We start from the raw sequence: 25,680 nt of genomic DNA, 5'->3' as shown, positions 1-25,680 counted from the left end.
CTCTTTCCACCGAGTCAATTAGGTGATAGAAAGATGATGTCATTTCGATATAGGAGGGGACATGTGTATGTTCATTGCTAAAATCAAACGGAGCAATATGATTGCAGTGCGCTCTAAAGAACTGGTCAAAGATGTCCACGATAACAATTTGTTTATCTTTTACCATTTCTCGAATCGTTTCTTTATGGCATACCGACGACAATAGATGTGGTATGATTAATGATGATGTCCGGCGGTCTTGGTATTTGGTAAGAGATTTGGCCAACAAAAGGCATAGGGATAAATATTCGACAACGAGACTACTTTGACAATCTCGTTTAGCAATAAAAGATTGTTTGTAATTTCCAATTGACCTTCATCTTCTACTACTTCCTCTTCTTCTTCTTCATCTTCTTCATATTCATCATCCTTTTCATCTTCATCTTCGTCCCATCATCTTCTTCATCTTCGTCCCATTCATCCTCTTCTTCGTCATCCTCCTCCTCCTCCTCCTCCTCCTTCTCTTCTTTCTTTCCATGTTGGGAGTCACCTTTTTCATCATCATCCTTTTTTAACAATATCTTGATCTTTGTCAATGTCCAATTTAACATAAATATACTTTAGAAAGTGTGAAAGATAGACTGGGATGACATCTCTTGAAAATCGAATCACTTTCTTCAAATCTGTGAGATTGAAAACCTGATCCTCGTCTTGGTCCAAGTTGATTGTATATTTGAATAATTGGTGAATGGATCTTGAAACAAGTTTCTTGGGGACATTTGGATAAATGAGATAGAGTATATCTATTGCTATTCTATATTCATCTGTTTCAACGATATTAGGAGCTTTGAATAGTTGAACAAGAGGCATAACTAATCTTGAACAATCCTTTTTGAAAAAATTGAATAATGAAATGAGTATTGAGAATAAGAATTATGATGGCCCATCATCAAATATGATTTGTGATTGATTATAACATACCAATTTTGGAATAATTGATCTTTTCTTTTTAATGTATCTGATGGTAGTGGTATTCCAATTGATTTTGAATCAAGTGTAGCCAATATCATATCAAAAAATTCTTCTTTGTGAGCTCGAATATACGTTGGTTGGTATATTTTGTGGATCTTGATGAATCGTGGAAATATAATTTTCGTCGAGTCGCTTAATAAAAGAGATCTGCCACACACATTCATGACCGTGTATCGTATCACATTAATGCAGCAAGCGAGCGATTCCTTTGAAACAAATAGAAAAGAAATTTTCTCGAAACAGCCCGCTGGCAAATATCAGGTAAACAAAGATCTTTGTTTTTCGAAGTTCGAGGTCAGGTCTTGCAAGATATATTATAGTATTAAAGTGATAAGATGCATTTGAATGAATGTACCCGAGTTGTATACAATCACAATAAAAGAATAATGGTGAATATGTAAAAAATAATAGTATCAAGATGAAAAAAAGAATATGAATAAAAATAAAAAATATATTATCTGTATTAATATAATATGTTTGGTTTGAAAGAATGAAGTCAAATTATTAATTGGGTGTTGACCTGCAGCTAGTTTATCCCTCTTGAGAAATCATTTTCCCTTCCCTCACAATAATTATTTTTTTTAAAACTAAATACAGTCTTTTTGTTTTTGTTTTAAGATTTGGTTATTAGTTTTTTTTGTTTGTCGATTTTTTGTACCCACTTGTAAATGTGAATATTTTCGTAAAAACGATCACAACCGAAAAGCATATGTTTAAAAATCGATTTTTTTTTCCTCGTTCTCCTACCGATTATCAAGTTTTGGTGTTTTAAGTTAATTTTATATTTTATATACATGTATTTGCAACACCAAATCTCTCTCTCTCTCCAGGTCGCCGTTGTTTGCTTATTCTTTTGCACTTGGAGTGGCGTAGAAAAGTTTGCGGTCATTGCTTTTACAAATCCACAATGTATTGGTATGTCAGCCGACTTGAAGGTATCAACTCCCACATACCCTGAATGGTGGTTCCTTTTCTCAAAGCAATCTCAGGATAACATAAACGGTGGAGGTTTCATTTACATGGATTCTTTGGAAGTATATCTTGTATGTATTAATTATTATATTTGTTGTTGCTGTTAAAAATGATCTGATCTTCATTCATTGCTGACCAAAATCAATTTTTTTACTTAGGATATCGACGATACCGACAAAAAGAGTGCCGACAAACTCACAATCAAAAAGTTTTGGGAGAGACACACACAAAGGGCATACGAAAACAACGAGGATGTCTACGATGAATGTGTCACGCCTCCTGGCAAGAAAGCATCTGAAACCAACCAGGGTGGCTTGGTCAAACCTGGATGTGTCGACCAACACCGCATAGAGGCACAGGTTTGGTACCATGACATATTGGGTCGTTCCGGTACGAAACGCACTGCTGAAGCTAGTGACAACGATGAAATTAATCATGAAGAGGAGGAAATCGCTGCTGATGGTTACAGACATGCACATGCAAAGGTATGTACAACATTTATCATCATTCACTTGTTCGAGGAGAATGCATAATGTATTAATTCATCTGAGATCTCGTACAACTTTTTCCAAATCTATAGTATCTGATATCTGTAGACAGCCAGAATGGAAATGGATATATTATCGACCATTCACTCAACATTCCATCTATACCTGTTGATACAGGCACTCAGTGGTTTGATCCCTATCCTCTTTTTGGTTCAAATGTCGGTGGTTCCGATGGCAAGTTTGTAATGTCACATCACAGTTTTTGTACCAATTTTCAACAACGTATGTTATATTAATATAAAAAGTGTAATTACATCATTATTTATAAACTTACTACCTATTCTATATTCGATAATCTAGCTGAATTTGCCGAACTAATGACCATTATTGGGAGGGGAAATCCAAAACTAACTAGAACAAACTATATCGATGATTATGATCCACCCGGATCACTATTACCAGAGGATCACCAATACAATATCAAAGAGAGAGTTGCTGAAGCATTGGAGAATCAAATGCTACCAAATGACGAATGCAGGGATTTTTATGACGAGATTCATCTAAACACAGATCAGGGTGCAACTCTAAGAGAACGTCTATCTGATTTTATTCGTCATCCAAATAATGACCCTATTGGTAGTTGTGTTACTACTATGACTCTAGCCACTGGAATTACCATTTATGGTTTTGGTATGTATATCAAATTCAAAAATATAGGTTGGGAGGACATATAATGTACTAGTGACATGAGGATTGATTATATATTTATTTATTTATTTATTTATTTCAATTTAATCTAGATATTAGATTTAAACCAATTGAACTTTCAACCCCAGGATTGTCTATGCTCAGATCCGGTATGCTTGACAGTCATGTTTATAAGGAAGATGGTGATAGGAGAACAGTTGTCGAACTTGGAATGGATCCATTCACATACATTGCAAAGACCAATCTTGATATTTACTATGTCTCAACCTATGTATGTATCAACTAAATATATATAAATAGATTTAAATTACGACAAAAACCATTCGATTATATTTATATATTTAATATTTTTTTAAAATAATAGTCACAACCTGGCCGTGTTGATATTCCATCTATTTACATGGCAGACCAACTTTGGGGAATCTTTAACATTAGGGGTTGGAATTATAAAGGTGTTGTAAATCGACACAGACACGAGAAATTATCATTCTCAAGAGACGGAGTAGTTTGTGTTGGTGATGCAAATAGAAATTTGGTTCACACTTTGTATGCTGGAATTTATGTATGTATTATTATTATTGATAATTAACATGTCTCAATAGACATGTCATTCATTCTGATTGAATTTACATATTTACTTTAATCTCTGTCCTTGAATATTTAATTAATTGTTATATAGTTATGTTTCGAAAGTCAGGACCTGGCAGATGCACTCTATGCGATGATAAGCATTGTTGATGTATCGAATAGTTATATTTACGATCAATATGGATCCTTTTTACTTCCAGATACCGATGATATCGAAGATAATTTACCAATCGAATCCCCAGAGGCAACTAATAGGATAAATTCTGCAGAAAGAGCATTGCCATCTCTGATATACCCACTTAGAAGTCGATCTTTTACTCACCAAACTATTGCTGAGACAACTACCACAACAACAACAACAACAACAACAACAACAACAACAACAACAACAACAAATCATAACACCCAAAAGAGACCAACCACTACTACCATAGACGAACGAGCATCAAAAGCTGGAAAATTCATATACCAACATCTATACTCTGACAATGAAGATGATGAGAACAGTGAAGATGATAGTGGTGTTTCTAACAATGGATATGATGACGATGAAGAATTTAATATCATAAATTAAAAGGTTTTAATCGTTTGTGAATATCTTTCACAAAGGTTAATACAAAAAGAAATTTCCTTTTTTATGGAAATTCCATAATGGAAACAGGGTTATATTATATAGTATGTAAAATACTTGATTTATTGGATTTGCTCGTTTCCTTTTCAAAAAGAGATATCTTAATTTTGCCCATTAATGCATGATCCACAATAATCAATTTTAATGATTTTAATATTGACCAATTTTATATTAATAATTGGTATTATCCCATTTGATATCAAAAAAATTAAAAAAGAATAAATAAATAAATAAATAAATAATAATAATTCTCGCCCCAAAAATTTTGTCAAGACGATTCTTCCAAGATATTTATTTTATTTTTTTCTTTTCCACTCTACTTGTCGGCCATAGATCTATGGTACGTACCAATCGACAAGTAGAATTCATCATATTTATATCATTGCATAATAATCATTAAAGAGAATGATAAGTAGTGAAACTAGTAGTAATGACAACAACAACCAAGATCAAACAAGTTTAAAATCATTGAATGAATATATTGTATTGAATCAAACCGATCTATTCATCCAAAGGTCATTTGATTTACCACCAAAACTATCTTTAATCCAATTTAGAATATCTTGATTATTCTTTTTTGAACATCCCAACACATCAACAAATGCTCTATATATAAAGGTATTCTACTCTAGTTTCGTATTTTGAAATGGTGTTCATTCGTTGTATCAATATGCATAAATTGTTGAATGACATGCCTTTAGGGTTTGAAAAGTCCAACCAATAGGAGTTTGTAGTAAATAGATAGACGGATAGAGATAGATAAAGGGTGGAAATAGATAGAGGGGTTTAAAATGATCATTCTCTCATCCTCACCACTACAAAGACACGATCAGGAGGAGTGTTAAACCTAAGCAGATTTGTTTTCAACATTGTATTATCATTATTTATTTGTCTATGTATTACCAACAACCATGACATTCAACCTGTAAACTCTCAAGTATTATCTTCATCAGAGTGTATGTATGATAGCTTCACAATAATCATGATCTTCTTACTTGACCATTTTTATTTTGTACGTTGTATCTTTTAGTAAGTTCGGCACAATGGATCGTTCAACAATACCAACTGTCTGTAGCACAAGACTCGAACTCTATGTGTATTAGTTCATTTTTTAAATGTGGTACTGGTACTGACGGAGCATTTCACTTGTTAGCAGTGTATGTATAGGTATCAAAGATAAACAATACACTATATGTACTAACTCTGTCTGTCTATCTATCTATCTTTCTATCTATAAAGTAATGTACAACCTAGGATATTACAGCCATCAGGAACACCATCAAACACGTTGGTATCACTTGATCTGTCACAAGTAACATCAATCGTATTTCAACCATTCACTAGTATTGTCACTGATCCATCACTTGACATTATGAGCAAATTAAAGAATATGCCACTCTTACAATCAGCTCAATTTATTCATGACACCACTTTTACAACCATTCCAAATGATTTCATGATTGGTAAACCTATCCTAAACAGAATGTATGTCAAAAACAACTCTAATTAAGTACACCCAAGGATTATTAAATTAATTAGTTAAATTATGGCAATGTATAATAGTATAATTATTTTACTCACAAATTTCTTTCTAAGTTGGAGCCCCGACTAGAGATAATGACAGGAAACTAAAGACACTGATCAACCCAAAATTAAACGATGAATACTACCAAACTCAGAGTTTCTGTTTCAAAGAAAAATTTGGAAAACCAAGACCCAAAGTCCAACAAAAGTTCTCAATAGTCGAAAGAGCCCAAATCCATTCAGAGGGATGAGCACTTTGGATAATAAATATTGTGAATCAAAGGACTATGAAGTGTCTGGATTTCAATGCGGTACTGATCTAGCTATCTCTAGTTATAATGAATGGGATGGAACCATGGCTATTTGTTGCACACCATTATCAAACTTGGTTTTATATTAGCACCTGGGTAAGTTATATAATATAATTAATTTCCTGTATAATATTTTGACCTTTATTTTTACTAGAATAACTATTTACCATCCATTTCAGGTAATAAATGGGGCCTGTTCAACATTAATGGATGGACACAAGAGTTTAGTAGTATGACGAAAGAAAACAAAATTACAAACACCCATGAAAAACTAGCCATACCCGCTTTATCTGACCCGAATCATCCCAATGGAAATCTTCTTTGTCTTGGAGATTCAAATCGATCTCCCTCACAGTTCAATCATGCAGGAAATATTGTAAGTCTAAACATATCGAAATTAATTATCGTCGCTGACCAGTTTTTTTATTCAAGTATTGCATAAAAGTTGAAGAAAAAATGTTAAATAGATTGAAAGAAAAGTTCGTTGGATACGATGTGTACCGAAAACTGGAATTGGACCAACCGGCTTGGTGGGCCCAGCCACCAACCCAGCCGGAATGTCAAACAAGAGCCATTGGGGTTTTCACACCAAATCTCTTATTTATCTGTCAGAAAAGAGTGAACGAAAAAATAGGTTTAGTACGACCGAAATTTCTCGTGTATTAAATTCGGATAGTGAATGGGATCCGCATGAATGGGATTCTGCGGATGATTAAAACAATTTTGTTATTGTCGTTCAATCAAACGAACTGACAATGTATAGAACCAAAAAATTAAAATATTCTTTTTTAAAAATAAAGTTTGCCAAACAAATTGTTTAGTAGAAATAGAAAACGAATAAACTCCAACTAGTGATATTTCTTCTTTTCAGCAATTAATAATAACCATTTAGTCACAAAGAATATGCTACCTAGGTTAATAGCTATTTAATCACATGTTTTAAATAAGTAGTCAACTATAGCTCTGAGATTATCATTGGTAATTTGGTTAAATGTCTTGGTAGCTTGGTCATCCATTATTAGTCGGTATATTTCTAAAAAACTTTAGTACTTGACAAAACTTTATTTATTACCTTTAGGTTTAAGGTAAAAGGATTGAAACTGAATCAAATACACGTTTATCATCACTTTGATAATAGTGAGAGTTATTTGTTTCACCGTAGAGTGATTTGAAACGATTGACAATGGCAGCAGTATTATTATTATTGGATGCATCCAAGTTCTGGCTAGAGTTTGTCAAAGTGTCACAAATCAATTTAATGGTTTCAATGGCATTAGCAAACTCTTTGTTGGTTGGTCGACTGTCTGATGGTCTTTCTTGATGTTCTCCTCCTCCTCCTCCTCCTCCTCTCTGATCCTTTTCCTTTTGTTTAATCAAGTCAATTGATAATCTTGAAAATGTATCGTACAAGACAATATGGTTACCAACAATCAAATCCATAAATGAAGAGATTTCATTTGGTTTCATTTCTCCAATTAAATGAATTAATGATATTCCCAACTAAAAAAGGAAGAAATAAAACAAAGTGATTAGTAAAAGAAATCGATTGTAGGTTATGGTTATATATCTTTTTTTTTTTTTTGTTTTTTAAAACTTACTTGTTTCTCTAAAATATCTTTATATTGATATTCGGTATGATCGATTAAAGTATTTACATTTGTTAGAGATTGTAGAATAGTGTCTAGAATGATTCTATAATCCTTTCCATATTGACATCGAGAGTGAACTTGTGTTGCCAATGCTGCAGAGGCATTGATCTTGATTTTGTAGTTTTTACAGGTAGTGATCAATTGAATGAGTGTGCCATAGATAGAGTGGAGCCATTGTGGTGGAGTATCAAGATCAAATATAATATCGGGATTATAAAATATATTACCAAGTGCATAGCATGCATTCCACTTTACCTTTACAAAATTGAATGAATTGGATGCTTCCTCCGCATTAATTACCAATGAATCTATGATTCTATCCAATAAACATTTATCATGATTCTTTACATATTGATCTACAATTTGAATATTATTTTGTTGATGTTGTAGATCTTTTTGTGGTGATTGTTGATTATTATTTTGATTATTTTGATTATTTTGTTGATTATTTTGATTATGAAGTTGTTGATTAATTTTCATCATTTGAATAATATCTTGAATATCTACAGGTGTTGTATTATATAATAATTCCTTTGGTGCAAAACGTGCAAAATTACCTAGTGCTCGAACACTATTACTTCGTACTTTGGGATTATCATACGATGCCAATAACATCACCTCTACCACTTTTGAGAGAATCAAGGTAGGAATATCATTAAATACTTCATCTTTTCTAATCGATACAAGATGGTCACATAGATTTGCCAATGACCAACACGCCTTTATCTTTATATTGACATTAGTGTCACACATTGATTTGTAAAGACAACTAGCCGCCTTTGATAAAAAGGTAGTATCGTCACTCAACGATTCAATCTTTACAAACATTCCAATAGTACGACATGATGATGCTCTTACAACATATGAATCATCATTTGATAATCCTAAAATAACAGTTACACAATGTAATTGTAATCTTGTCTAAAAAATAAATAATATAAGTAAATAAATCAACTGTTTTTGTAGATTTTTTACATACAGGTAAACTTGAGAAAATATGAGATGGTAAATGAGATAGACAATTACAAATGGATGCTCTTATTTGAGGTAATGAATCTTCTATTAAATTAGTTAAAGATTTAAAAAAATAATCCCAATATTCTTTTTCAAAATTATTATCCTAAATAAAACAAATACAAATACTAATATTAGTAATGATTGATTGATAGTTGTTGGTTTTGATCTTATTTTTGTACTTACAAATTTAATTGAAGATTTTCCATATTCATCCATAGTTTTTGAAATTTCTTCTAATATTCTTGATGCTTGAATTCTTGAAGTTTGATCTTGAGTTTGTGATGAAAGTGTACCAAATAGGTCATTTAAAATGGTAGAATAAACTTGACAAAGTGATGGGAAATAATATTTGGTGAGAGCACATAGACATGATCTTGCTTGCATTTTAACATGTAAATCATTATTACAAAGATTAGTTAAAATGGTAATAATTGGTTGTTGTATATCTAATATTTTCGATATTTCCAATTTACTATTGGTTGGTGGTTCAGTTTGAAGTATATTTTCTATACATTGAAGTGCTGGAATATTGATATTATTTGACATTTCATTCATATTATTATTATTATTATTATTATTATTGTTACTATTATTATTATTATTATCTCTTAGATGAGATGAAATTTGAATCAATAGTAAAGGTAACATATCATCATCTAACTTGTTGTAGGGTGTATTGTTTATGAGAATAGAGAGGGATTTGAGGATAAGAGGTACCAATTGAGAATTTTTTTCAGCCTCCAAGACTGCAAGTAAACCCTTGTGTGTCTCTTTGATCATTGATACAAGTGTTTGTGAAAATGATGTATATGATGTTGATGATGACGTTGACGAAGAGGATGATGATGAAGATGATTTTTGAGTTGTTGTATTCTTACTATTACTACTATTGGTTGGAGGACTAATAAAAAGAGTTGATAAATGATCTTTGGTATTATCAAAGATGGTTCCCAAAAGAATGATAGAAGTTTGTTTGGCTCTGTAATCGGGGTCATGAATAATCGATGTAAATATAGATGGAATGGTGAGAAAGGATAAAGATGGAAGGAATTGAGTCCAGTATCCAAAAAATAGCTTTGGTGATGTCTTTACAATCGCTTGTAAGAGATTGAGTGAAGAGACACGTATTTTCGATAGAGTTGCCCGCTCGTCTACATCAGAGTCTGAACTAGACAATCCATCTGAATCATAATGATTCTTTTTCTTTCTTGGGATGTATCGTGTTTGAATAGGTTCGACCGTATGTAATTGAGATGGTAACATTGCATTTGGATTAATGTTTGTTCCAAAAAACATTAATTTCTTTAAAATATTCAATAAATGAATTGCTTTACTATCAATGATACCCTTTGATTGATTGGTTATTAATTGAATTGATCTAAGTGTACTACAACAAAACTAAAAAGGATAAGAAAAAGAATGAAAGAGTAAATAAATAAAGTTTGTATATCATTATTATTATTATTATTATTATTATTATTATTATTAATATTAATATCATACCTTTGTAATTAATTTATCATTTGTCAATTGTAATGATAATTTTTCAAGATTAGAGTATAACTTTTCAAAGATGGATGGATAGAATTTAGATAGTTTGACTCCACATTGATTACATAGGTTACCAATTGAAACAGTTGCCAATATATTAATGTCGGGTGGTTGGCTGATTGCATTGAGGTTGGTGGTGATTGGGATGAGGGGTAGCAAGAGATCGATCAATGATTGTTGATGTTTTGTTGGAATGTTTGGACCATTGTTATAGAGTAGCGATGATAAAGCTCTTAGACATTCAATTCGTATTTGAAAGTTGTTACTACCAACCAGTCCACCACCAGGTGATCCAGATGGAGAGGATGGACTAGCATTAGCAGCAGTACCACCAACGTTATTAGTGATAGTAATAATTGAAATAAAGAATACCAATAGATGATGAATCGATTCAGAGTGTTGAGCAAGTGAAGGTTGAAGATTTCTACAAACCAATGTTACCAATTGAAAGAATTTAGCAATCTCTTGTCTCCATCCATCCATATTGATACCTTGTGATGGTATAATTTGTGATAATTGAATAAATATAGATAAATATTGATCTCCATTCCCAATAACAGTAGAAACTGAACTATCAACTATTGTATTATTAGTTGATGTATTATTTGTTGTCGTCGTTGATAAAGATGAAGATGAAGAAGATGAAGAATTACTATTAAATAGTTGAATAGTTTCATTTAGTATCAAGTTTACTTGTTCTAATTGTTGTTGATTATTCAATGATACTACTTGTTGATTATTATTATTATTATTTTGATTATTTTGATTATGTTGATTATTAATATTATTATATTTCTTATTGTTATTGTTGTTATTTAAAGTTGATTTCCCTTTATGATGATGATTATGATGGTTATGATGAGTATGACTCGATGATGATGATGATGATGATGATCTATTATTGTTATTATTACTACCACTACCACTACCGCTACTTGATTTACTGTGACTATTTAAATGACTGATGATCACATTGTCATTACTAAAGAAACTATTGCTATTCTCTTCTTGTTGTTGTTTCTTTGGTGGAGTAGTGTCTACTATTGTGGTAGTACTATTGTGTGAGTTACCAATGTTATTGACAAGAGAAGAAGAAGAAGAAGGAGGGGTTTGAGGAGTTGGAGTTGTATTAGTATTGGGAGCATTCTCAATCTTTAACTTGACCAATCTATCCAATATACTCTTTAGTTCCATTGTAGCAGCAGTAGTAGTATTATTACTCGTCATCGTTGACTATTATCGAAAAGTAGATAACAAACAAACAAACAAAAAAGAGATAAATAAGAAGAACAAACAAATTTAATTAAACTAGCTTTTTCAAAGTCGGTCAAACACGATTTTCAAGAATGAACTTTACACATTTTTTAAAATATATACATATATATAATAGTAATAGTAATAAACTATTTTTATTATTATTATTACTTGTTGAATAAGAAATGTCACTTAAATTCTTAAACTTAAAGTCTTTTCATCCTACCAACAAGGTTAACCAAAAAAAGTTGTTCATAGCAGAAGAGAGATCGAAAACAGATAGAAAGAAAGAAGAAGAACGATCAAAACAAGTAATAGAAGAACAAGAGTTTATCAAGAATAGAACTCTATTGACTGGTTCAAAGTTAGAAGGTGAAAGATCTAAAGTTGGCTTTTTGTATGTATACATACGATCTCTTTGACAAAGAGTAAAGGAATGAATGACAATAATGTTAACATTATATTTATTATTTATTATATATTATATAGATACGCACCTCCACCAGGAGTAGAAATTGAAAAAAAGGTTGATACAACAAATAACAATGATGGAGGAGATGGAGGAACAAAAGAGAAACACTTTAAACAAATGACAGATGTGGAAAAGTTCCCATTTCTTGCAAATGCACCTGTTCAAGGAAACTATACAAGTGATATAAAGGTTACACATAAACCATTTGGTATTGAATTAAAGGATGTCAGATGCTTGAGATGTCATCAATGGGGACATTATTCAGGTGATCGGTCATGTCCGCTTATCAATCAAAATCCGAGTGACCTGAGAAGATTAGAAAGAGAAGATCCAATGTTGGCATTACAATTACAAGAAGAAAGAGAACAACAAGAACATCAATCAAGAAAAAGAGAAAAGGAAGATGACAGTGATAGTGATGATGATGTTGAAAGAGAGTTTTTGGCAAGTCTAACAAAACGACAAAGAAAACTATTACTCAAACAAATAAGAAAAGAAGCTAAACAAAAAAAGAGAAAAGATAGAAAGGAAAAGAAGAAAGACAAAAAAGAAAAGAAAAAGGATAAAAAAGAAGATAAATATAAAAGAGACAAGAAAAGAGTTAAACATGGAGGTTCAAGTGATAATGAAACATAATAGTCGTTCTGGTCAATGGATATATATATATATATCCATCATTTTGTAATTAGATCAATAATATAATGTAATGGAACGGGTTCACACAGTATTACAAACTGTTTCCTTTCAAATCCATTTCCATACCCAAAATATTATAACACAAGATAACGATCACATTTTGTAATATTTTAATTAATAATAGAATAATAATAACACTAATAAATAATAAGGGATAATCATATTGAATTGATTATACCCAACCACGCGCGCGATATGTACATAGACAGATAAAATTAATTACTTTTAAAACCAGTCGTACTCAATGTTTTAAGTTTTTCTTGATCATAATTGGGTGTCGTTTTGACGAACTAAATATATATTAATGCATTCATTCATTCATTTATCATTTGCATTTATGAATGTAATGAAAGATATATATTACGAATATAGATCGAATATATAAATAGATAGATAGATATAATATGGGATTATCAGATAGAGTTAAAAGTGTTCAACAACATCAACAACAACAACAACAACAACATTCAACTCATGATGAACATCATACAACCAATACAAATGATATAATAATACCATTAAGTAAAAATGATCACGTAAACAAAGAACAACAAGAAGAAGAAGATTGTGATGTTTGTACAGTATTGGGAGTATCAGACAAGAAGAAACAAATGTTTGATATCATTAGTGGTGGAATGGGAATGTTTAATGGTAAAGGAATCAGTGAAGATTCATCTTTTTGGGAACCAATGGGAGAACCATTGGATTTAATCGATCTTGGACACAGTGGATGGAATATGTTACATACAATGGCTGCATACTATCCCGATAAACCAACCGATACTAAAAAGAAAGAGATGACTGAATTCCTACACTCATTTTCAAAGGTCTATCCATGCAAAGACTGTGCACAAGACTTTCAGGGTATTCTTAGAGACACTCCACCCAAACTAGACAACCAAAAAGAGTTTTCCAAATGGATGTGTGACTCTCATAATCATGTAAATAATCTTCTAGGTAAACCATTATTCGATTGTAATCTGGTTGATAAAAGATGGAAAAGAAATATAACTCCTCATTAAACGAATAATAATAAATAAATATAAATAGATAATAATAATAGTAATAGTAATAGTTTGATTTATTTGGAGTTGATTATTTTTTGTTCAATAATAAATCATTAACATTTGTACTATTTTTATGTTGAACTACACATCTTGTTGAACAATAGAAATGATTTAAACGTTCAAATGGCATACCAGCGATGGGGATACCACACTGAGTACATTTAATACCACCAACTAATCTTGTTTCAGCTGCCAATGCACGACGTTCACGTTCTGTCAACATATCATTCTTTGCAATTCTAGTTTGTTGTACTTGTTGTACCAGTTTTGCTTCTTCCACCTTTTTCAAACGATCTTGTTCTTTTTTCTTTTTTTGTTCCTCTTCTTTGGCCTTGTTCTCCTTTTCAGCCAACTTTTTAGCCTTTTCCTTTTCCTTTTGTTGTTGCTTTTTTTGTTTTTTCTTTTCTTCACGATCTGCAATCATTTGTTTGGTAAGAGGTGGAATGTTTGCCAGTGTGTAATCAAATTTGCCAATATTGTCACCAGCCCATTCTCTCAGAGCATCTCTTACTTTTTGGTGTCCCTTTGCACTGTCGTATACTGTCTCGTTGGTAATTGGCGATTTAATAGTAGGATCGGCTCCACCATCCAACAACATCAACACCAAGTCAACATGTCCATCCGATGCAGCTTTCATCAAACAACTTTTAAAATTCCATTTTGGTATATTTACATTAATATCACTTGGTAATATTTGTATTAAATATTTAATCATTTCATTATCTTTGTTCTAGAAAAGAAAAGAAAAGATAAACAAATAATTAATATAAAATAGTTTGTTATTTTTTGTTTGTTTACATACATCAATTGCAATTGATAATGGAGTTATAATTGAATCATTTTCACTTGGAATTGGTAATTCATAATCTAAATCATCTTCTAATAATCTTTTAACTTCATTTAAATCCTTTGCTTTTGTTGCTTTGAATAATATGTCTGTTTCATAGACACTAATTTGTTTGGCTTGGGTGTCTTTTAATTGTTGTTTGATTTGATTGGCAGTTGCTATTCTTTGTTCCTTTTCTCTTTCTTTTTCCAACTCTGCTTCTAGTTCTGCTTCCTTTTCCTTTTCCAGGATAGAGAAATCTTCAAGTAGATCTATATCAACAGAGAATAGAGTGGAGGTTACACGTTGTGTTTCAGAGTAAGTTGGTCTGATAATAGGGAATGGAATGTTTCGTATACGTTGATCCTCTGGTGCAATAGGTCCACCCGGATAAAAGAGAATGTCTCTAGTGTTTCCCTTGGGTGCAAACACAAAGATGTAATTGCATTGTTGGAGATGTGATTTCCAAGACTCCAACACCTCTGCAACCTCTTCACGCAGTCTCTTTTCATTGTATCGACGCATGGCGGCACCAGCCGACTTTTTGTTACCACCTTGTGAATCTTTGGTTGATTGAGACCCACCTTGTTTCTTTCTCGTAGTGTATCGGTGGAATGTCTTGTGTTCAAATGATTTGCTGAGATTGGGTGCTTTGTAGAGTGCACCTGCGAATCGACCACCCGAACACAACAACACTGCCCATGTCAATGGTGTAGTGGCAGCAGTGCCAGCACGACACACTCTGTTGAATGTATTCACTAGCTGCGGTTTCTCTGCCGACGACATGGCTCTAAAATCTTGAGTCGATCCTAAAATACAACGCCAAACATTAACTTGCAACTTTAACTCTTTGCTTACAATCTTTAGTTTTGGATCGTTCATTTCAATAGAGGTCTCGTAGAATTGGTATCCTTGGTACTCGTCATTATCATCCATCAGGGATGATTGTGCATTGGTCAATATCTTTTCCGATTCACTGTCACTTCCACCACTACTGTCGCTGTCACTGTCTTCTTCCTCTTCCTTGTTGTTTGTCATTTGTTCAAATTCCTTTTCACCGAGTATTGGTAAATGTGCCATCTTTAACTTTAGATTATATCGATGTAATTGTGATCGATAATGATTATTACGTAGATCTTTATCATTAAATCTAATTGAACATGTATTACATAAATGATCAAATTCCGTAGTTGCAGAAGTTGAAGTTGAAGTAGAAGTAGATGATGATACTGTGGTAGTTGTAGATGTAACTGTTGTAGGTACAACAGATGGTTGTTGTGGTTGTTGATGAAATGATTGTTGAATTTCATCTAAACATTTTGTTGATAATATAACTTCAAGTTTATCTCTTTGATCGTCTTTTAAGAATGACGAATTTGATAGTTGAAAGCAAGTTACTCTTTTCATTTCTTCTTCCTTTTATTTTGATTCTCTAATATTAACAACAACAATAAACTACTATTTCTATTCCTTATTCTATTTCTATACATATAATAATAATATAATTAAATATGTCTTGCTTTGCTTGTTTAATTAATGGTTCGAAAACCTGCAAAATGAGAGTATTAAAACTCTTGAATTTCAAGCAAACAAAGGAAAAACCAAAGAATTGTACTAAATTTCAGGAACCCTCGAATTTCTCAAGTACTACTTATTAAATTATATATATATTATTTATATTTATATTTATTATACAAAATGTTTGAAAGGATATATGTTGTGGTTGAGTTGTGTGTGTGTGTGTGTTGAGTTTAGAGAGCAAGAGCAACTTCCTTTTCAGAGATTAATTCAGCGGTTGTGGCATCAAGCTTTTCTTGGGTATTTTTATCGATTGGTAATCCTTGGACGATGGTGTAGACACCGTTCTTGATGGTGACTGGGAATGAAAAGATGATACCGCTTGGGATATTGTATGAGCCGTCCGAGTGGACACCCATCGACACGTACTCTCCTTCTGGAGTACCAAGATGCCAGTCGTGGATATGATCGGTGATAGCCTTGGCAGCAGAGGCGGCAGAGGACAACTTACGGGCAGAGATGACTGCGGCACCTCTCTTTTGGACGGTTGCTACAAACTCGTTTTGCAACCAAGTGTCGTCCTTGACGGCACCCGAGATGGTCGATTTGCCACTTGGCAAACTGACATAACCACAACGATGGTCTGGGAAGATAGTCAATGAATGGTTACCCCATACAATGATATTATGGACATCCTTGACCGACACCTTGGCTCTAAGTGCAATTTGTGCACGTGCTCTATTTTGATCCAAACGTGTCAAACATGAGAAATTCTCCTTTGGAATATTTGGTGCATTCACCATTGCAATCAATGCATTTGTATTGGCTGGATTAGCTACAACTAATACCTATAGAAACAAATATAGAAATATAGAAATATATAAATATAAATATTGAGCAAACAAAAGTAAAGTAAAGTTAATATTCAATCATATTTCTTTTCTTTTCATTTCATTTTTACCTTGCAAGTCTTTTTAGCATGATCGTTCAAAGCTTTACCTTGAACTTGGAAGATGGTAGCGTTGGCCTTGAGAAGGTCAGCTCTTTCCATACCATCCTTTCTTGGCATACCACCGACGAGGATGGCATAGTCTGCGTTGGCAAAGGCTTCCTTTGGATCGGCAGTGACGACGATTTCACCGACCAATGGATAACAACAATCCTCAATCTCCATAATAACACCCTTGATACCATCGAGCATTGGTGCAATATCCATCAATACCAATCTGATCTTTTGGTCCGATCCAAACATCTCTCCTCTCACAATATTAAAGATCAAAGAGTATCCAATTTGTCCAGCAGCTCCTGTTACTACAACATTTAAAATATCGTTGCTCTAGATATATATAAATATATACATTAAAATAGAAAGGGGAGGATAAGGTATACATCATCACATGTGATAATTAAAATAAATGAATATTAATACTTGGTTGATGATTGCAATCAATCAAATCATATTATTATTATTTTTATTATTATCAACATACCATTTCTTTCTTTCTTTCTTGTTTATGTATGTAATAATATGTATGTAATATATATTTGAAAATAAATAAAATAATTAATAATTCTTCAATGGTAAACCAAAGTGGAGAAGTTCACTCATTTCTCAAGAGGAGAAAAAAAATCAAAAAAAATCAGGGTGTATCGGCCCAGTGATTGGGTGGTTACAATGAAGTGCCGAACATTGGTTCATTGCAATTCGTGGTTGCTAATGTATCAGATCTATCTAAAGTACACGAATCGTATTTGTGCTTTGCATAAATAAAAGTTTAAACATATTATCTATTTAAAAAGTAAAAGTAGATACTTTATAAGATAGTCTTTTGTTTTTTGTTAACCTTTTATTTTTTTTTATTTTTTTTTCGTTCATTCTCACCCACCAGAATGAAAAATCATCATAATGCACAAGATCAGCTAGATTGAGTAGTTTGTTAATTTAAATTAAACGAGAGTATAATAATAGTTAGTAGTAATGTCACAACTCTTTCGTAGATCGATAGTAGCATTACAGAGTCATGGTATATCCTTGATGCAAGGAAGAGCTGCCCCTGCAAAGGCTGCTGCAAAGAAGAAGGGTGGTGCTCCATCAAAGAAAAAGAAGTTTGGTATGTTATCATCATGATGATAATACAAAGAGAGAGATATATATATACATGAGAAAGGAGAGAGTAGTATATTAATTCAGTTCTACTACTACTACTACAGACAGAGGAACAGCTCCATTGAAATTGGAAGCAATTTCACCAAGCTTATTTACAACTCAACTACCATCAGACGCAAACTCTGAATACCCAGCATGGTTATTCGAGATTGATGATCAATTACCAAGAGATAAACCAGTTAGATTGTTGACACCAGAAGACGAAGGTAGATACTTTAAGCAAAAAGCAAGACACCAAATCAAAGAAAGAAACGCTATTATGTTGGCAACTAAAGGAAAGGGTCTTTAAATAATAATAATTAATAATAATAAGAACGACATAAACAACAACAACAACAATAGTACTGGGATAACATATTTAGTTATTATGGTTTATTGGTTGGTTATCACACAAAAGAAGAAGTAGAACGCTCGAATGCTAGCGATTACCTTTGTTAACAAGAGAGAAGATAAAATCAACAATAACAATAATAATAAATAGGAGTGGGATACATTTAATAATAATCAAACAAAACAACTTACCTGCCTGCCTGGCAAACTTGTTTGGCAGTTCAACACATCATCATGTCGTACGATCTAATTCAAATTGAATCAATGAAATGGTACCAAGGTTATAAATAAGTTTAAATGGTTTGAAAAGAGATTAATCTCAACCTTTTAGTTCCATTCCATTTAATAACTTATACCATTTTCTTTTATCAGCTGATCAAAAAGAAAGCAACGGTGGAATTTCCCGTCATTGTCAAAGAAAGATACAAGCAATCATTGGTCGGGCAACCAAACTGTTTCATCCAAATTTCAAACAATATGTGCCAAAGCAAGGTACCGGCTCTGTTCAAATTCTTTGATTTTGACACATGCGAGCTGCGGAGATCATCAACAAGATATTCTTTTTTTTTTTTATTTTTGTTTGGTTGTTGTTTTTGAGGTTTGAGGCCTCTAGATCTAACAGTTTGATAATCAGACCACCTTGAACAAAACAATACATATACACACACACACACAGACACACATACATACACCATACATTCTATCAATCTATCAATTCATACATTCATACGAATCGATTTAAAATCATTGTTGTTGATCTAATACTAAAAGAACCCATCCAACCAATCACATGATGGTGTTCTTTAATATCAATGGTATTAATACAATCACATTATTTGTATTTTATTTATTTTCATATTTTCTTTTATTTTCTGGTCAGAATGGGCAGTACTTGGTCAATGCCGATTTAATATTGAATCCGGTCAATGGACATTACTATGAAAACTTTACCGATTATAGTTTATGGAAAAACTTTGCTGCAGCCCAAACCTTTTGTAAAACTGCACCAAACAAACCTGCTGGAATGGTTGGGTTTGTATTACTATCAAATGATCGACTTTCAATTTATTGATTACTAACTACTACTTGTCTTATTTTGGGTTTCAAATAGATATTTATTTACAGTATCATCATACTTGGAATACCAATTTGTTTCAGATAATTTCTTTGTTGGAAATAGTTTCTCTATGTATACTGGTATAAGTGATCAGGCGTCTGAAGGTACCTATAGATATTTAGATGGTCCAGAGATGGGTGACTTGGTTTATACTATGCACGATGACCTCTGTCATACATTTTGTCCATGGGAAAAAGATAAACCGTCAATGGATACAACCTTGAATGCCGTTACATTTGGTTCTCAAATAGGGTACAGTGGAACTCTGTACAATGGAAAAAAGACACTTAGGGCACAAGCAGAGACCGGAAATGCCGCCTACTTGTGTGAATACAATGATCCAAATGAAATCCAAGTAATAGGTAGAGTACCAACTCGTGGTGGAATGGTTACCATCAAAAATGCACCAACCAACTCTGAAATCTCATTTCAAAATGTAAATGGAAGCACTCCACTGTCTTGTATCAAAACTGTCCAAGTCAATCCATCGTCTATCAGCTGTACCATTGGAAGTGGTGTTGGAACGGGTAGTTATAGGCTATTGCTCAAACCACCCGGTGATATTGACTGGACTACCACCAAAGCCCACCTCTTTTACCAAACACCATACATTATATCACTGATTCCACCAATCGACGCTGGCGGAGTAGTGACTATTATTGGTGAAAACTTTGGCATTACAATGACTGGTTTAGAGGTCCAAGTAGGACCACCCGTATTGGTTGAAGGTGTTAGAATAGGTGTACCATGTCAAAACATTGGTATGATTAATTTTCATCAATACATAACGTGCACGGTCACTGGTTTCAAAGACCCATACCCAGTGTTTGTCAATGTAAATGGTAATCCTCACCTTACCTATCACCAAACCATCTACAGTCGCACACAACAGGAATTCTATGGGATGTACGAAGACCATGGAATCGACGTCATGTATCCATTCTTTAAAACATCAACTTCTGGTGGAGATATCCCTGGTATCCAAACCTATGTAAAGAACGAAGTAAATAGACAAGAGTTATGGAGTTGGCTACCTACCTACAGTACTTGCATCATCTTTTCAAACTCTACTTATTTTTGGATCCCTGTACTCTACACTGCAGGTGGTGTATGGAAGGAGTATATGACCAATAATGTCATCACACCATTCTATGATTCACAGTACACTCCACCAGCCGTAAACGACACTTTACCAGTTCTCTATGGATTGGATTACAATAGAATTGCTGGTAGTAATCCTGTCTTTGGTACCTCTTTAAAGAGGTGTAATATGGGTGCCTATGTACCAATCCCTCCCAAACTACCAGTTAATTACATTGTACGGGTTGCAACAACTGGGGGTGACATGGAAATCCCAATGAGGAATTTAGGGTCGTTCCCAGGATGTGTAGTAACTGGTAACGGAGCTTACCTACCATGTGCAACCGATGCCATTAGAAAGCTACTCTATACAACTGCTCCACCAACTGTTGGCGGTACCAATGCATACATCTACACTAATATTTGGGGCAACGGTAATATAAACTTCAATGTAGCTGCCATCCAACCTTCTATCACTACTCTATCCAATGTCAATACAACTGGTGGTACTGTAGTAGTGGCGGGTGACAACTTTTTCAACTCACCCGCTCAAGTAGTCTTAAAGATTGGATCAACCACCTATCCAGTGACATTTACAACCGATCACAAGGTACTGTCTTTCCAAATTGGTCCTGGTGCTGGAAGTATTCCAATCTCTCTGACTGTTGGTGGCCAAGCAACCATTCCAGACAAAACACCATTCTTTTATGCTAGACCTGGTATCACAAGATTATATCCAGCCATTTTTGAACAAGAATCTACATCTATCACTGTAAAGGGATACAACTTTGCACCAAGCTATACCAATCTCATTGATTTTAATGATGGTACATCTTGTCAACAATACGACACTCAAGACTATGGTACAATCATTTGTACAACTCCATCCACTTTTACTCCAGGTGTCAAGGAAGCCAGCGTATCAGTTCAAGGTATTGGATCGGGTGAAACATTTAAATTTGTAGTCTACCAAAACCCAATCATCCTAAGTATAGTCTCTCCACCAGTTATGGGTGGTGTCGTATCTATTATTGGTAGTGGATTGGCCAATATCGACCCTTTGGGAGGTAATCTAAATGGTACTGTAACCATTCAAACAAAGCAAGGTCAAAACTACACAGTTTTAATTCAAGATTCATGTACCACTTCAACTGACACTCTTTTGGTATGCCCTGTTAATGCTGGTACTGGCATTGGTCACAATTTAACAATCGAATTTAATTATGATGGAGGATTCGCTAGAAACACTACCAAAGAGTTTAGTTATCAACCACCATCAATTGATCAATGTTCCCCTATTGTTCAAGGAAAGAGTGGGTTGATTTCTATCATTGGAAATAATATAGTTAATCAAAATTTGACCATCCAAATAGCAGACAGTAATTGTGAAATCAAATCGGTCATTGCTCCAACAAAGGCAATGTGCTTGTTTAATGGTTTACCACCACCACCACAAAATGGATCAGGTATGCCTGTAAATGTTACAGTTGATGGATTGACCACTGTCAGATCGATCTACTTTTATACTCAAATCAAACAATGTCCTGGGAATTGTAGTGAACATGGAATATGTGATGTTAGTACCGGTCAATGTACATGCGACTATGAATGGGATGGTATTAGTTGTAATGAATTCACACCGATTTCAATGGGAGGTAATGTAACATTTGAAATATCAGATACCTCTGGTGGAACAACTATACGTACACCAACGAGTTCATTCAATGTTGCTATTACCCATATCAGAGAAAAAGATATAGATGGAAATATAATTAAAGTTGTTAAAATGACTGATGTCATTTGGAAGAATGTAATCACCAATGCAACCGATGATCATGGTAATCCTGTCATCTATCTATCAGGTAGATTCCCAAATGAAGATGTAATATTATCATTTAAAATTACTCTTTATTCTAATCCAACTACTATTATTTTTGCAAATCAAAAGTATGTAAAAAAAAAAACAAAAACAAAAGAATTTATAAATATTAATTATTAATTTCGTTTCTATTTTTTATTTCTATTTAGTATGTCAATTTGGGCAAATTCAATTAAATATAATATTGAATTAACAGGATGGCATTTTGATTCATTATTAAATAATATTGAATTAATTTATTTGTCACAACACAAGATTACAGCATGTAGCTCAGATACATCTACAGTGAGTGAAACATGGTATGAAATTTATACTGGAGAGGCTATTATGAAGGCTAGATTCTCTGATCGTATGTGGGTCGATGATGGCATTGTGAAAAGTCAATTGGTCGGTATCCCACTCAAAGACCCATTATACAGTGATATTATTTATCCACCTGGTGAATTACCAGAAGATTATTCAAATCTTTTAATTTCAATTACTATTCCATATTTCTCTGAAAGAGTTGAAATTGATCCAAAGTATGTAGAAACTAACTTTTTAAAATTAAATTCATTCCATTCAAATCTAATCATTATTTATTTCTTTCCATTTTTAATAATTTATAGTTTTGGATCACTTCTTAGAGATGATGAAGGATGTGATAATGAGCAAAAATGGAAGCTTCCTGTAATCGTTACAATGTCCATAGTTGGTGCAGCAGCACTTGTTGCTCTAACAGCTTGGGTTTTGAAAAAGAAATTCATGAGAATTAGATTACTCGAATTCAAATTAAAGAGACTTTCATCAAAATCTAGTAGTCCTAAAAATTAAACCAACATACAAACAAACAAACAACAAACCAACAAACTTGGAATAAACAAATAAATAAATAAATATTTTTTCCTTCAAGTTTCCATTTGAACCTTTAAAACCCCTGGTATAGTGAGACCCTTTGATTGACAGTGACCATTTTCAAAACCATTAAGCAGATAATATGATATCATACATATACTTCAGAGTCTGGACTCCAGACTAAAAAAAAGAAAGAAAATAGAAAATGGTTGAAAAAAAATAAAAATATAAAATATTTGGATAATATTAATGGATGCTTTTTTGAATTATTATTATTATTATTATATTTAAAGAAGATGATTGAAACACTACCAAATACAGTGATTAAATTAATCATTGAAGAGATTGATGGAAACACTGACAAGATATGTTTTCTATTGACTTGCAAGAAACTATTTCATATGATTGACAATCATGGTGGTGTACGGTTCTCATTATATGACATTGCATCGGATGATGCTTTGTACGAGTATACTGTACTCAAATATGGTCCTTTTAAACTAAACACTTTCAAGAAACCAATTGAAGAGTCTACTAGTCACCTATTGATGTTTGACCGTAATCTATCGTTGGCAGATCAAATGACACCAACCACCACTCATTTACTGTTTCCCAACAAACTAACGGATTGTTCAAACATCAAACAAGCCGCAGTCGACAAAGATATTCAATTGGTTCATGTCACCCTTGGTTCTGGATCTAAAGACAATCATCGTAGTATTGACATGCTTCCCGATCGATTAGACTCTCTCAATGTTGCTTTCTCAAAGCCATTAGAGAGTCATCAATCACTACCACACCTCAATAGATTGATTATTGGTACAACAAATAGATTCCCATTTCATCAAGGACTATTTAAATACGGGTTAAAAGAATTGATTATCGAAAGGTACTCTGACTTTAACAAATCGTTTCAACCGGGCTTCTTGCCAAACACTTTAACCAAGTTGGTACTACCTGCATCATTTGATCACGATATTGGTGTTCTTCCTCCACATCTCAAGTATCTCAAGTTAAATGAACAGTTTTCTCAAACTATTACAAAAGGTACCCTGCCAGATAGTCTAGAGACTCTACTCATGCCAAGTGGACGTTGGGGTCACGAAGCTCTACCAGAATCACTTTGCTATCTATCTGCGTCAATTACAGATTACTCTCAACTAGATTCACTTCCCAAGGGACTAGAGAAGGTTAAACTCGATATTCAATGTCCTCTACCACTTCCACTCGTGTCACCACTGACCAATGTTCCCATCCAATACCTCACCATCAAATCAATCGACGATGATTTTAAACCAGAATATCTAAACAAGAATGTTAAACGACTTGGAGTAAACAAGATTAGATTATCATCAAGAGATTTGACCAAAGTATTACCAGACACTTTGGAACAATTATTATTCTTGTCTTTGAAAATCAATCTTGGTGATGATGTTACAGCCAAAACAATTCTACCCAAATCAATCAAAAGACTACAAATTACAAGAGAAGAGTTTGAAAAGTTAGATCCAGAACAAGCCAAACAACTAGAGTATGTTTCCTTTTTAGATTCGCCAGAAACAATGTTTCATCACTGTTCAGTTCCACTACCACCAACCGTTGAATGTGGTCTTATGATTAATGGTCATAAACAATTGGATATGGAATACTTTAGAACAGTCCGACATTTAAAAGTACACTTTAGAGTATTAAAACCAATTCTAAAGTTTCATTTTGATGTTAGAGATTTGGGTCACAGTATCCTATTGATGACAAGGTCAACTCTTAGAGGTGGATTATTATCAATCGATCGAAAAGATATTGAAATATCTAAACTCATTTATTTTGAATTTATTAAAAAAGTAATTCATAATCAATATCAAGAATTTAATAAATAATTAAATAATAAATAATATATATATATATCAATGTGTTTTTTTTACATAATGATAACATCATTTTGGTTTGTTGTTGGTTTTATTATTATTATTATTATTATTATTTTTTTTTT

General features: G+C 33.0%; 11 protein-coding genes across 11 annotated transcripts; 7 read left to right on the top strand and 4 right to left on the bottom strand.

Moving 5' to 3' along the window:
- Positions 1–216: 216 nt before the first annotated feature.
- Positions 217–1,049, bottom strand: DFA_04725 (uncharacterized protein; the record flags this gene model as incomplete). The annotated part of the gene is made up of 3 exons (XM_004360389.1): positions 217–408; positions 556–867; positions 957–1,049. The coding sequence occupies 3 exons, from the start codon at positions 1,047–1,049 to the stop codon at positions 217–219; spliced, it is 597 nt and encodes a 198-aa protein (XP_004360446.1).
- A 61-nt stretch (positions 1,050–1,110) lies between these two features.
- DFA_04724 (uncharacterized protein) lies at positions 1,111–4,341 on the top strand (the record flags this gene model as incomplete). Its single annotated transcript, XM_004360388.1, has 7 exons — positions 1,111–1,272; positions 1,842–2,054; positions 2,142–2,468; positions 2,777–3,161; positions 3,272–3,450; positions 3,544–3,741; positions 3,859–4,341. The coding sequence occupies 7 exons, from the start codon at positions 1,111–1,113 to the stop codon at positions 4,339–4,341; spliced, it is 1,947 nt and encodes a 648-aa protein (XP_004360445.1).
- Positions 4,342–4,803: 462 nt separating this feature from the next.
- DFA_04723 (uncharacterized protein) lies at positions 4,804–6,949 on the top strand (the record flags this gene model as incomplete). Its single annotated transcript, XM_004360387.1, has 7 exons — positions 4,804–4,913; positions 5,254–5,354; positions 5,429–5,555; positions 5,638–5,883; positions 6,094–6,310; positions 6,388–6,609; positions 6,701–6,949. The coding sequence occupies 7 exons, from the start codon at positions 4,804–4,806 to the stop codon at positions 6,947–6,949; spliced, it is 1,272 nt and encodes a 423-aa protein (XP_004360444.1).
- A 364-nt stretch (positions 6,950–7,313) lies between these two features.
- DFA_04722 (HEAT repeat-containing protein) lies at positions 7,314–11,677 on the bottom strand (the record flags this gene model as incomplete). Its single annotated transcript, XM_004360386.1, has 5 exons — positions 7,314–7,733; positions 7,832–8,803; positions 8,862–9,002; positions 9,083–10,297; positions 10,403–11,677. The coding sequence occupies 5 exons, from the start codon at positions 11,675–11,677 to the stop codon at positions 7,314–7,316; spliced, it is 4,023 nt and encodes a 1,340-aa protein (XP_004360443.1).
- A 212-nt stretch (positions 11,678–11,889) lies between these two features.
- DFA_04721 (uncharacterized protein) lies at positions 11,890–12,812 on the top strand (the record flags this gene model as incomplete). The annotated part of the gene is made up of 2 exons (XM_004360385.1): positions 11,890–12,101; positions 12,194–12,812. The coding sequence occupies 2 exons, from the start codon at positions 11,890–11,892 to the stop codon at positions 12,810–12,812; spliced, it is 831 nt and encodes a 276-aa protein (XP_004360442.1).
- Positions 12,813–13,276: 464 nt separating this feature from the next.
- Positions 13,277–13,894, top strand: DFA_04720 (uncharacterized protein; the record flags this gene model as incomplete). The annotated part of the gene is made up of 1 exon (XM_004360384.1): positions 13,277–13,894. The coding sequence occupies one exon, from the start codon at positions 13,277–13,279 to the stop codon at positions 13,892–13,894; it is 618 nt and encodes a 205-aa protein (XP_004360441.1).
- A 73-nt stretch (positions 13,895–13,967) lies between these two features.
- On the bottom strand, positions 13,968–16,172 carry DFA_04719 (uncharacterized protein; the record flags this gene model as incomplete). The annotated part of the gene is made up of 2 exons (XM_004360383.1): positions 13,968–14,669; positions 14,742–16,172. 2 exons carry the CDS (start codon positions 16,170–16,172, stop codon positions 13,968–13,970), a joined length of 2,133 nt encoding a protein of 710 aa, XP_004360440.1.
- Positions 16,173–16,516: 344 nt separating this feature from the next.
- Positions 16,517–17,776, bottom strand: mdhC (malate dehydrogenase; the record flags this gene model as incomplete). Its single annotated transcript, XM_004360382.1, has 3 exons — positions 16,517–17,131; positions 17,245–17,619; positions 17,774–17,776. 3 exons carry the CDS (start codon positions 17,774–17,776, stop codon positions 16,517–16,519), a joined length of 993 nt encoding a protein of 330 aa, XP_004360439.1.
- A 485-nt stretch (positions 17,777–18,261) lies between these two features.
- On the top strand, positions 18,262–18,739 carry DFA_04717 (uncharacterized protein; the record flags this gene model as incomplete). The annotated part of the gene is made up of 2 exons (XM_004360381.1): positions 18,262–18,389; positions 18,475–18,739. 2 exons carry the CDS (start codon positions 18,262–18,264, stop codon positions 18,737–18,739), a joined length of 393 nt encoding a protein of 130 aa, XP_004360438.1.
- An 831-nt stretch (positions 18,740–19,570) lies between these two features.
- Positions 19,571–23,669, top strand: DFA_04716 (EGF-like domain-containing protein; the record flags this gene model as incomplete). The annotated part of the gene is made up of 4 exons (XM_004360380.1): positions 19,571–19,775; positions 19,906–22,924; positions 23,006–23,377; positions 23,465–23,669. The coding sequence occupies 4 exons, from the start codon at positions 19,571–19,573 to the stop codon at positions 23,667–23,669; spliced, it is 3,801 nt and encodes a 1,266-aa protein (XP_004360437.1).
- A 317-nt stretch (positions 23,670–23,986) lies between these two features.
- Positions 23,987–25,567, top strand: DFA_04715 (uncharacterized protein; the record flags this gene model as incomplete). The annotated part of the gene is made up of 1 exon (XM_004360379.1): positions 23,987–25,567. One exon carries the CDS (start codon positions 23,987–23,989, stop codon positions 25,565–25,567), a length of 1,581 nt encoding a protein of 526 aa, XP_004360436.1.
- Positions 25,568–25,680: the final 113 nt, after the last annotated feature.

Source organism: Cavenderia fasciculata (assembly GCF_000203815.1).
Source record: "Cavenderia fasciculata unplaced genomic scaffold Scf_Dfasci-G-o-33e01.r1-3, whole genome shotgun sequence".
In the NCBI taxonomy this organism is placed as follows: domain Eukaryota; phylum Evosea; class Eumycetozoa; order Acytosteliales; family Cavenderiaceae; genus Cavenderia; species Cavenderia fasciculata.
The sequence above is the reverse complement of the archived record's forward strand: the minus strand, read 5'-3'. Positions and strand labels throughout refer to the sequence as shown.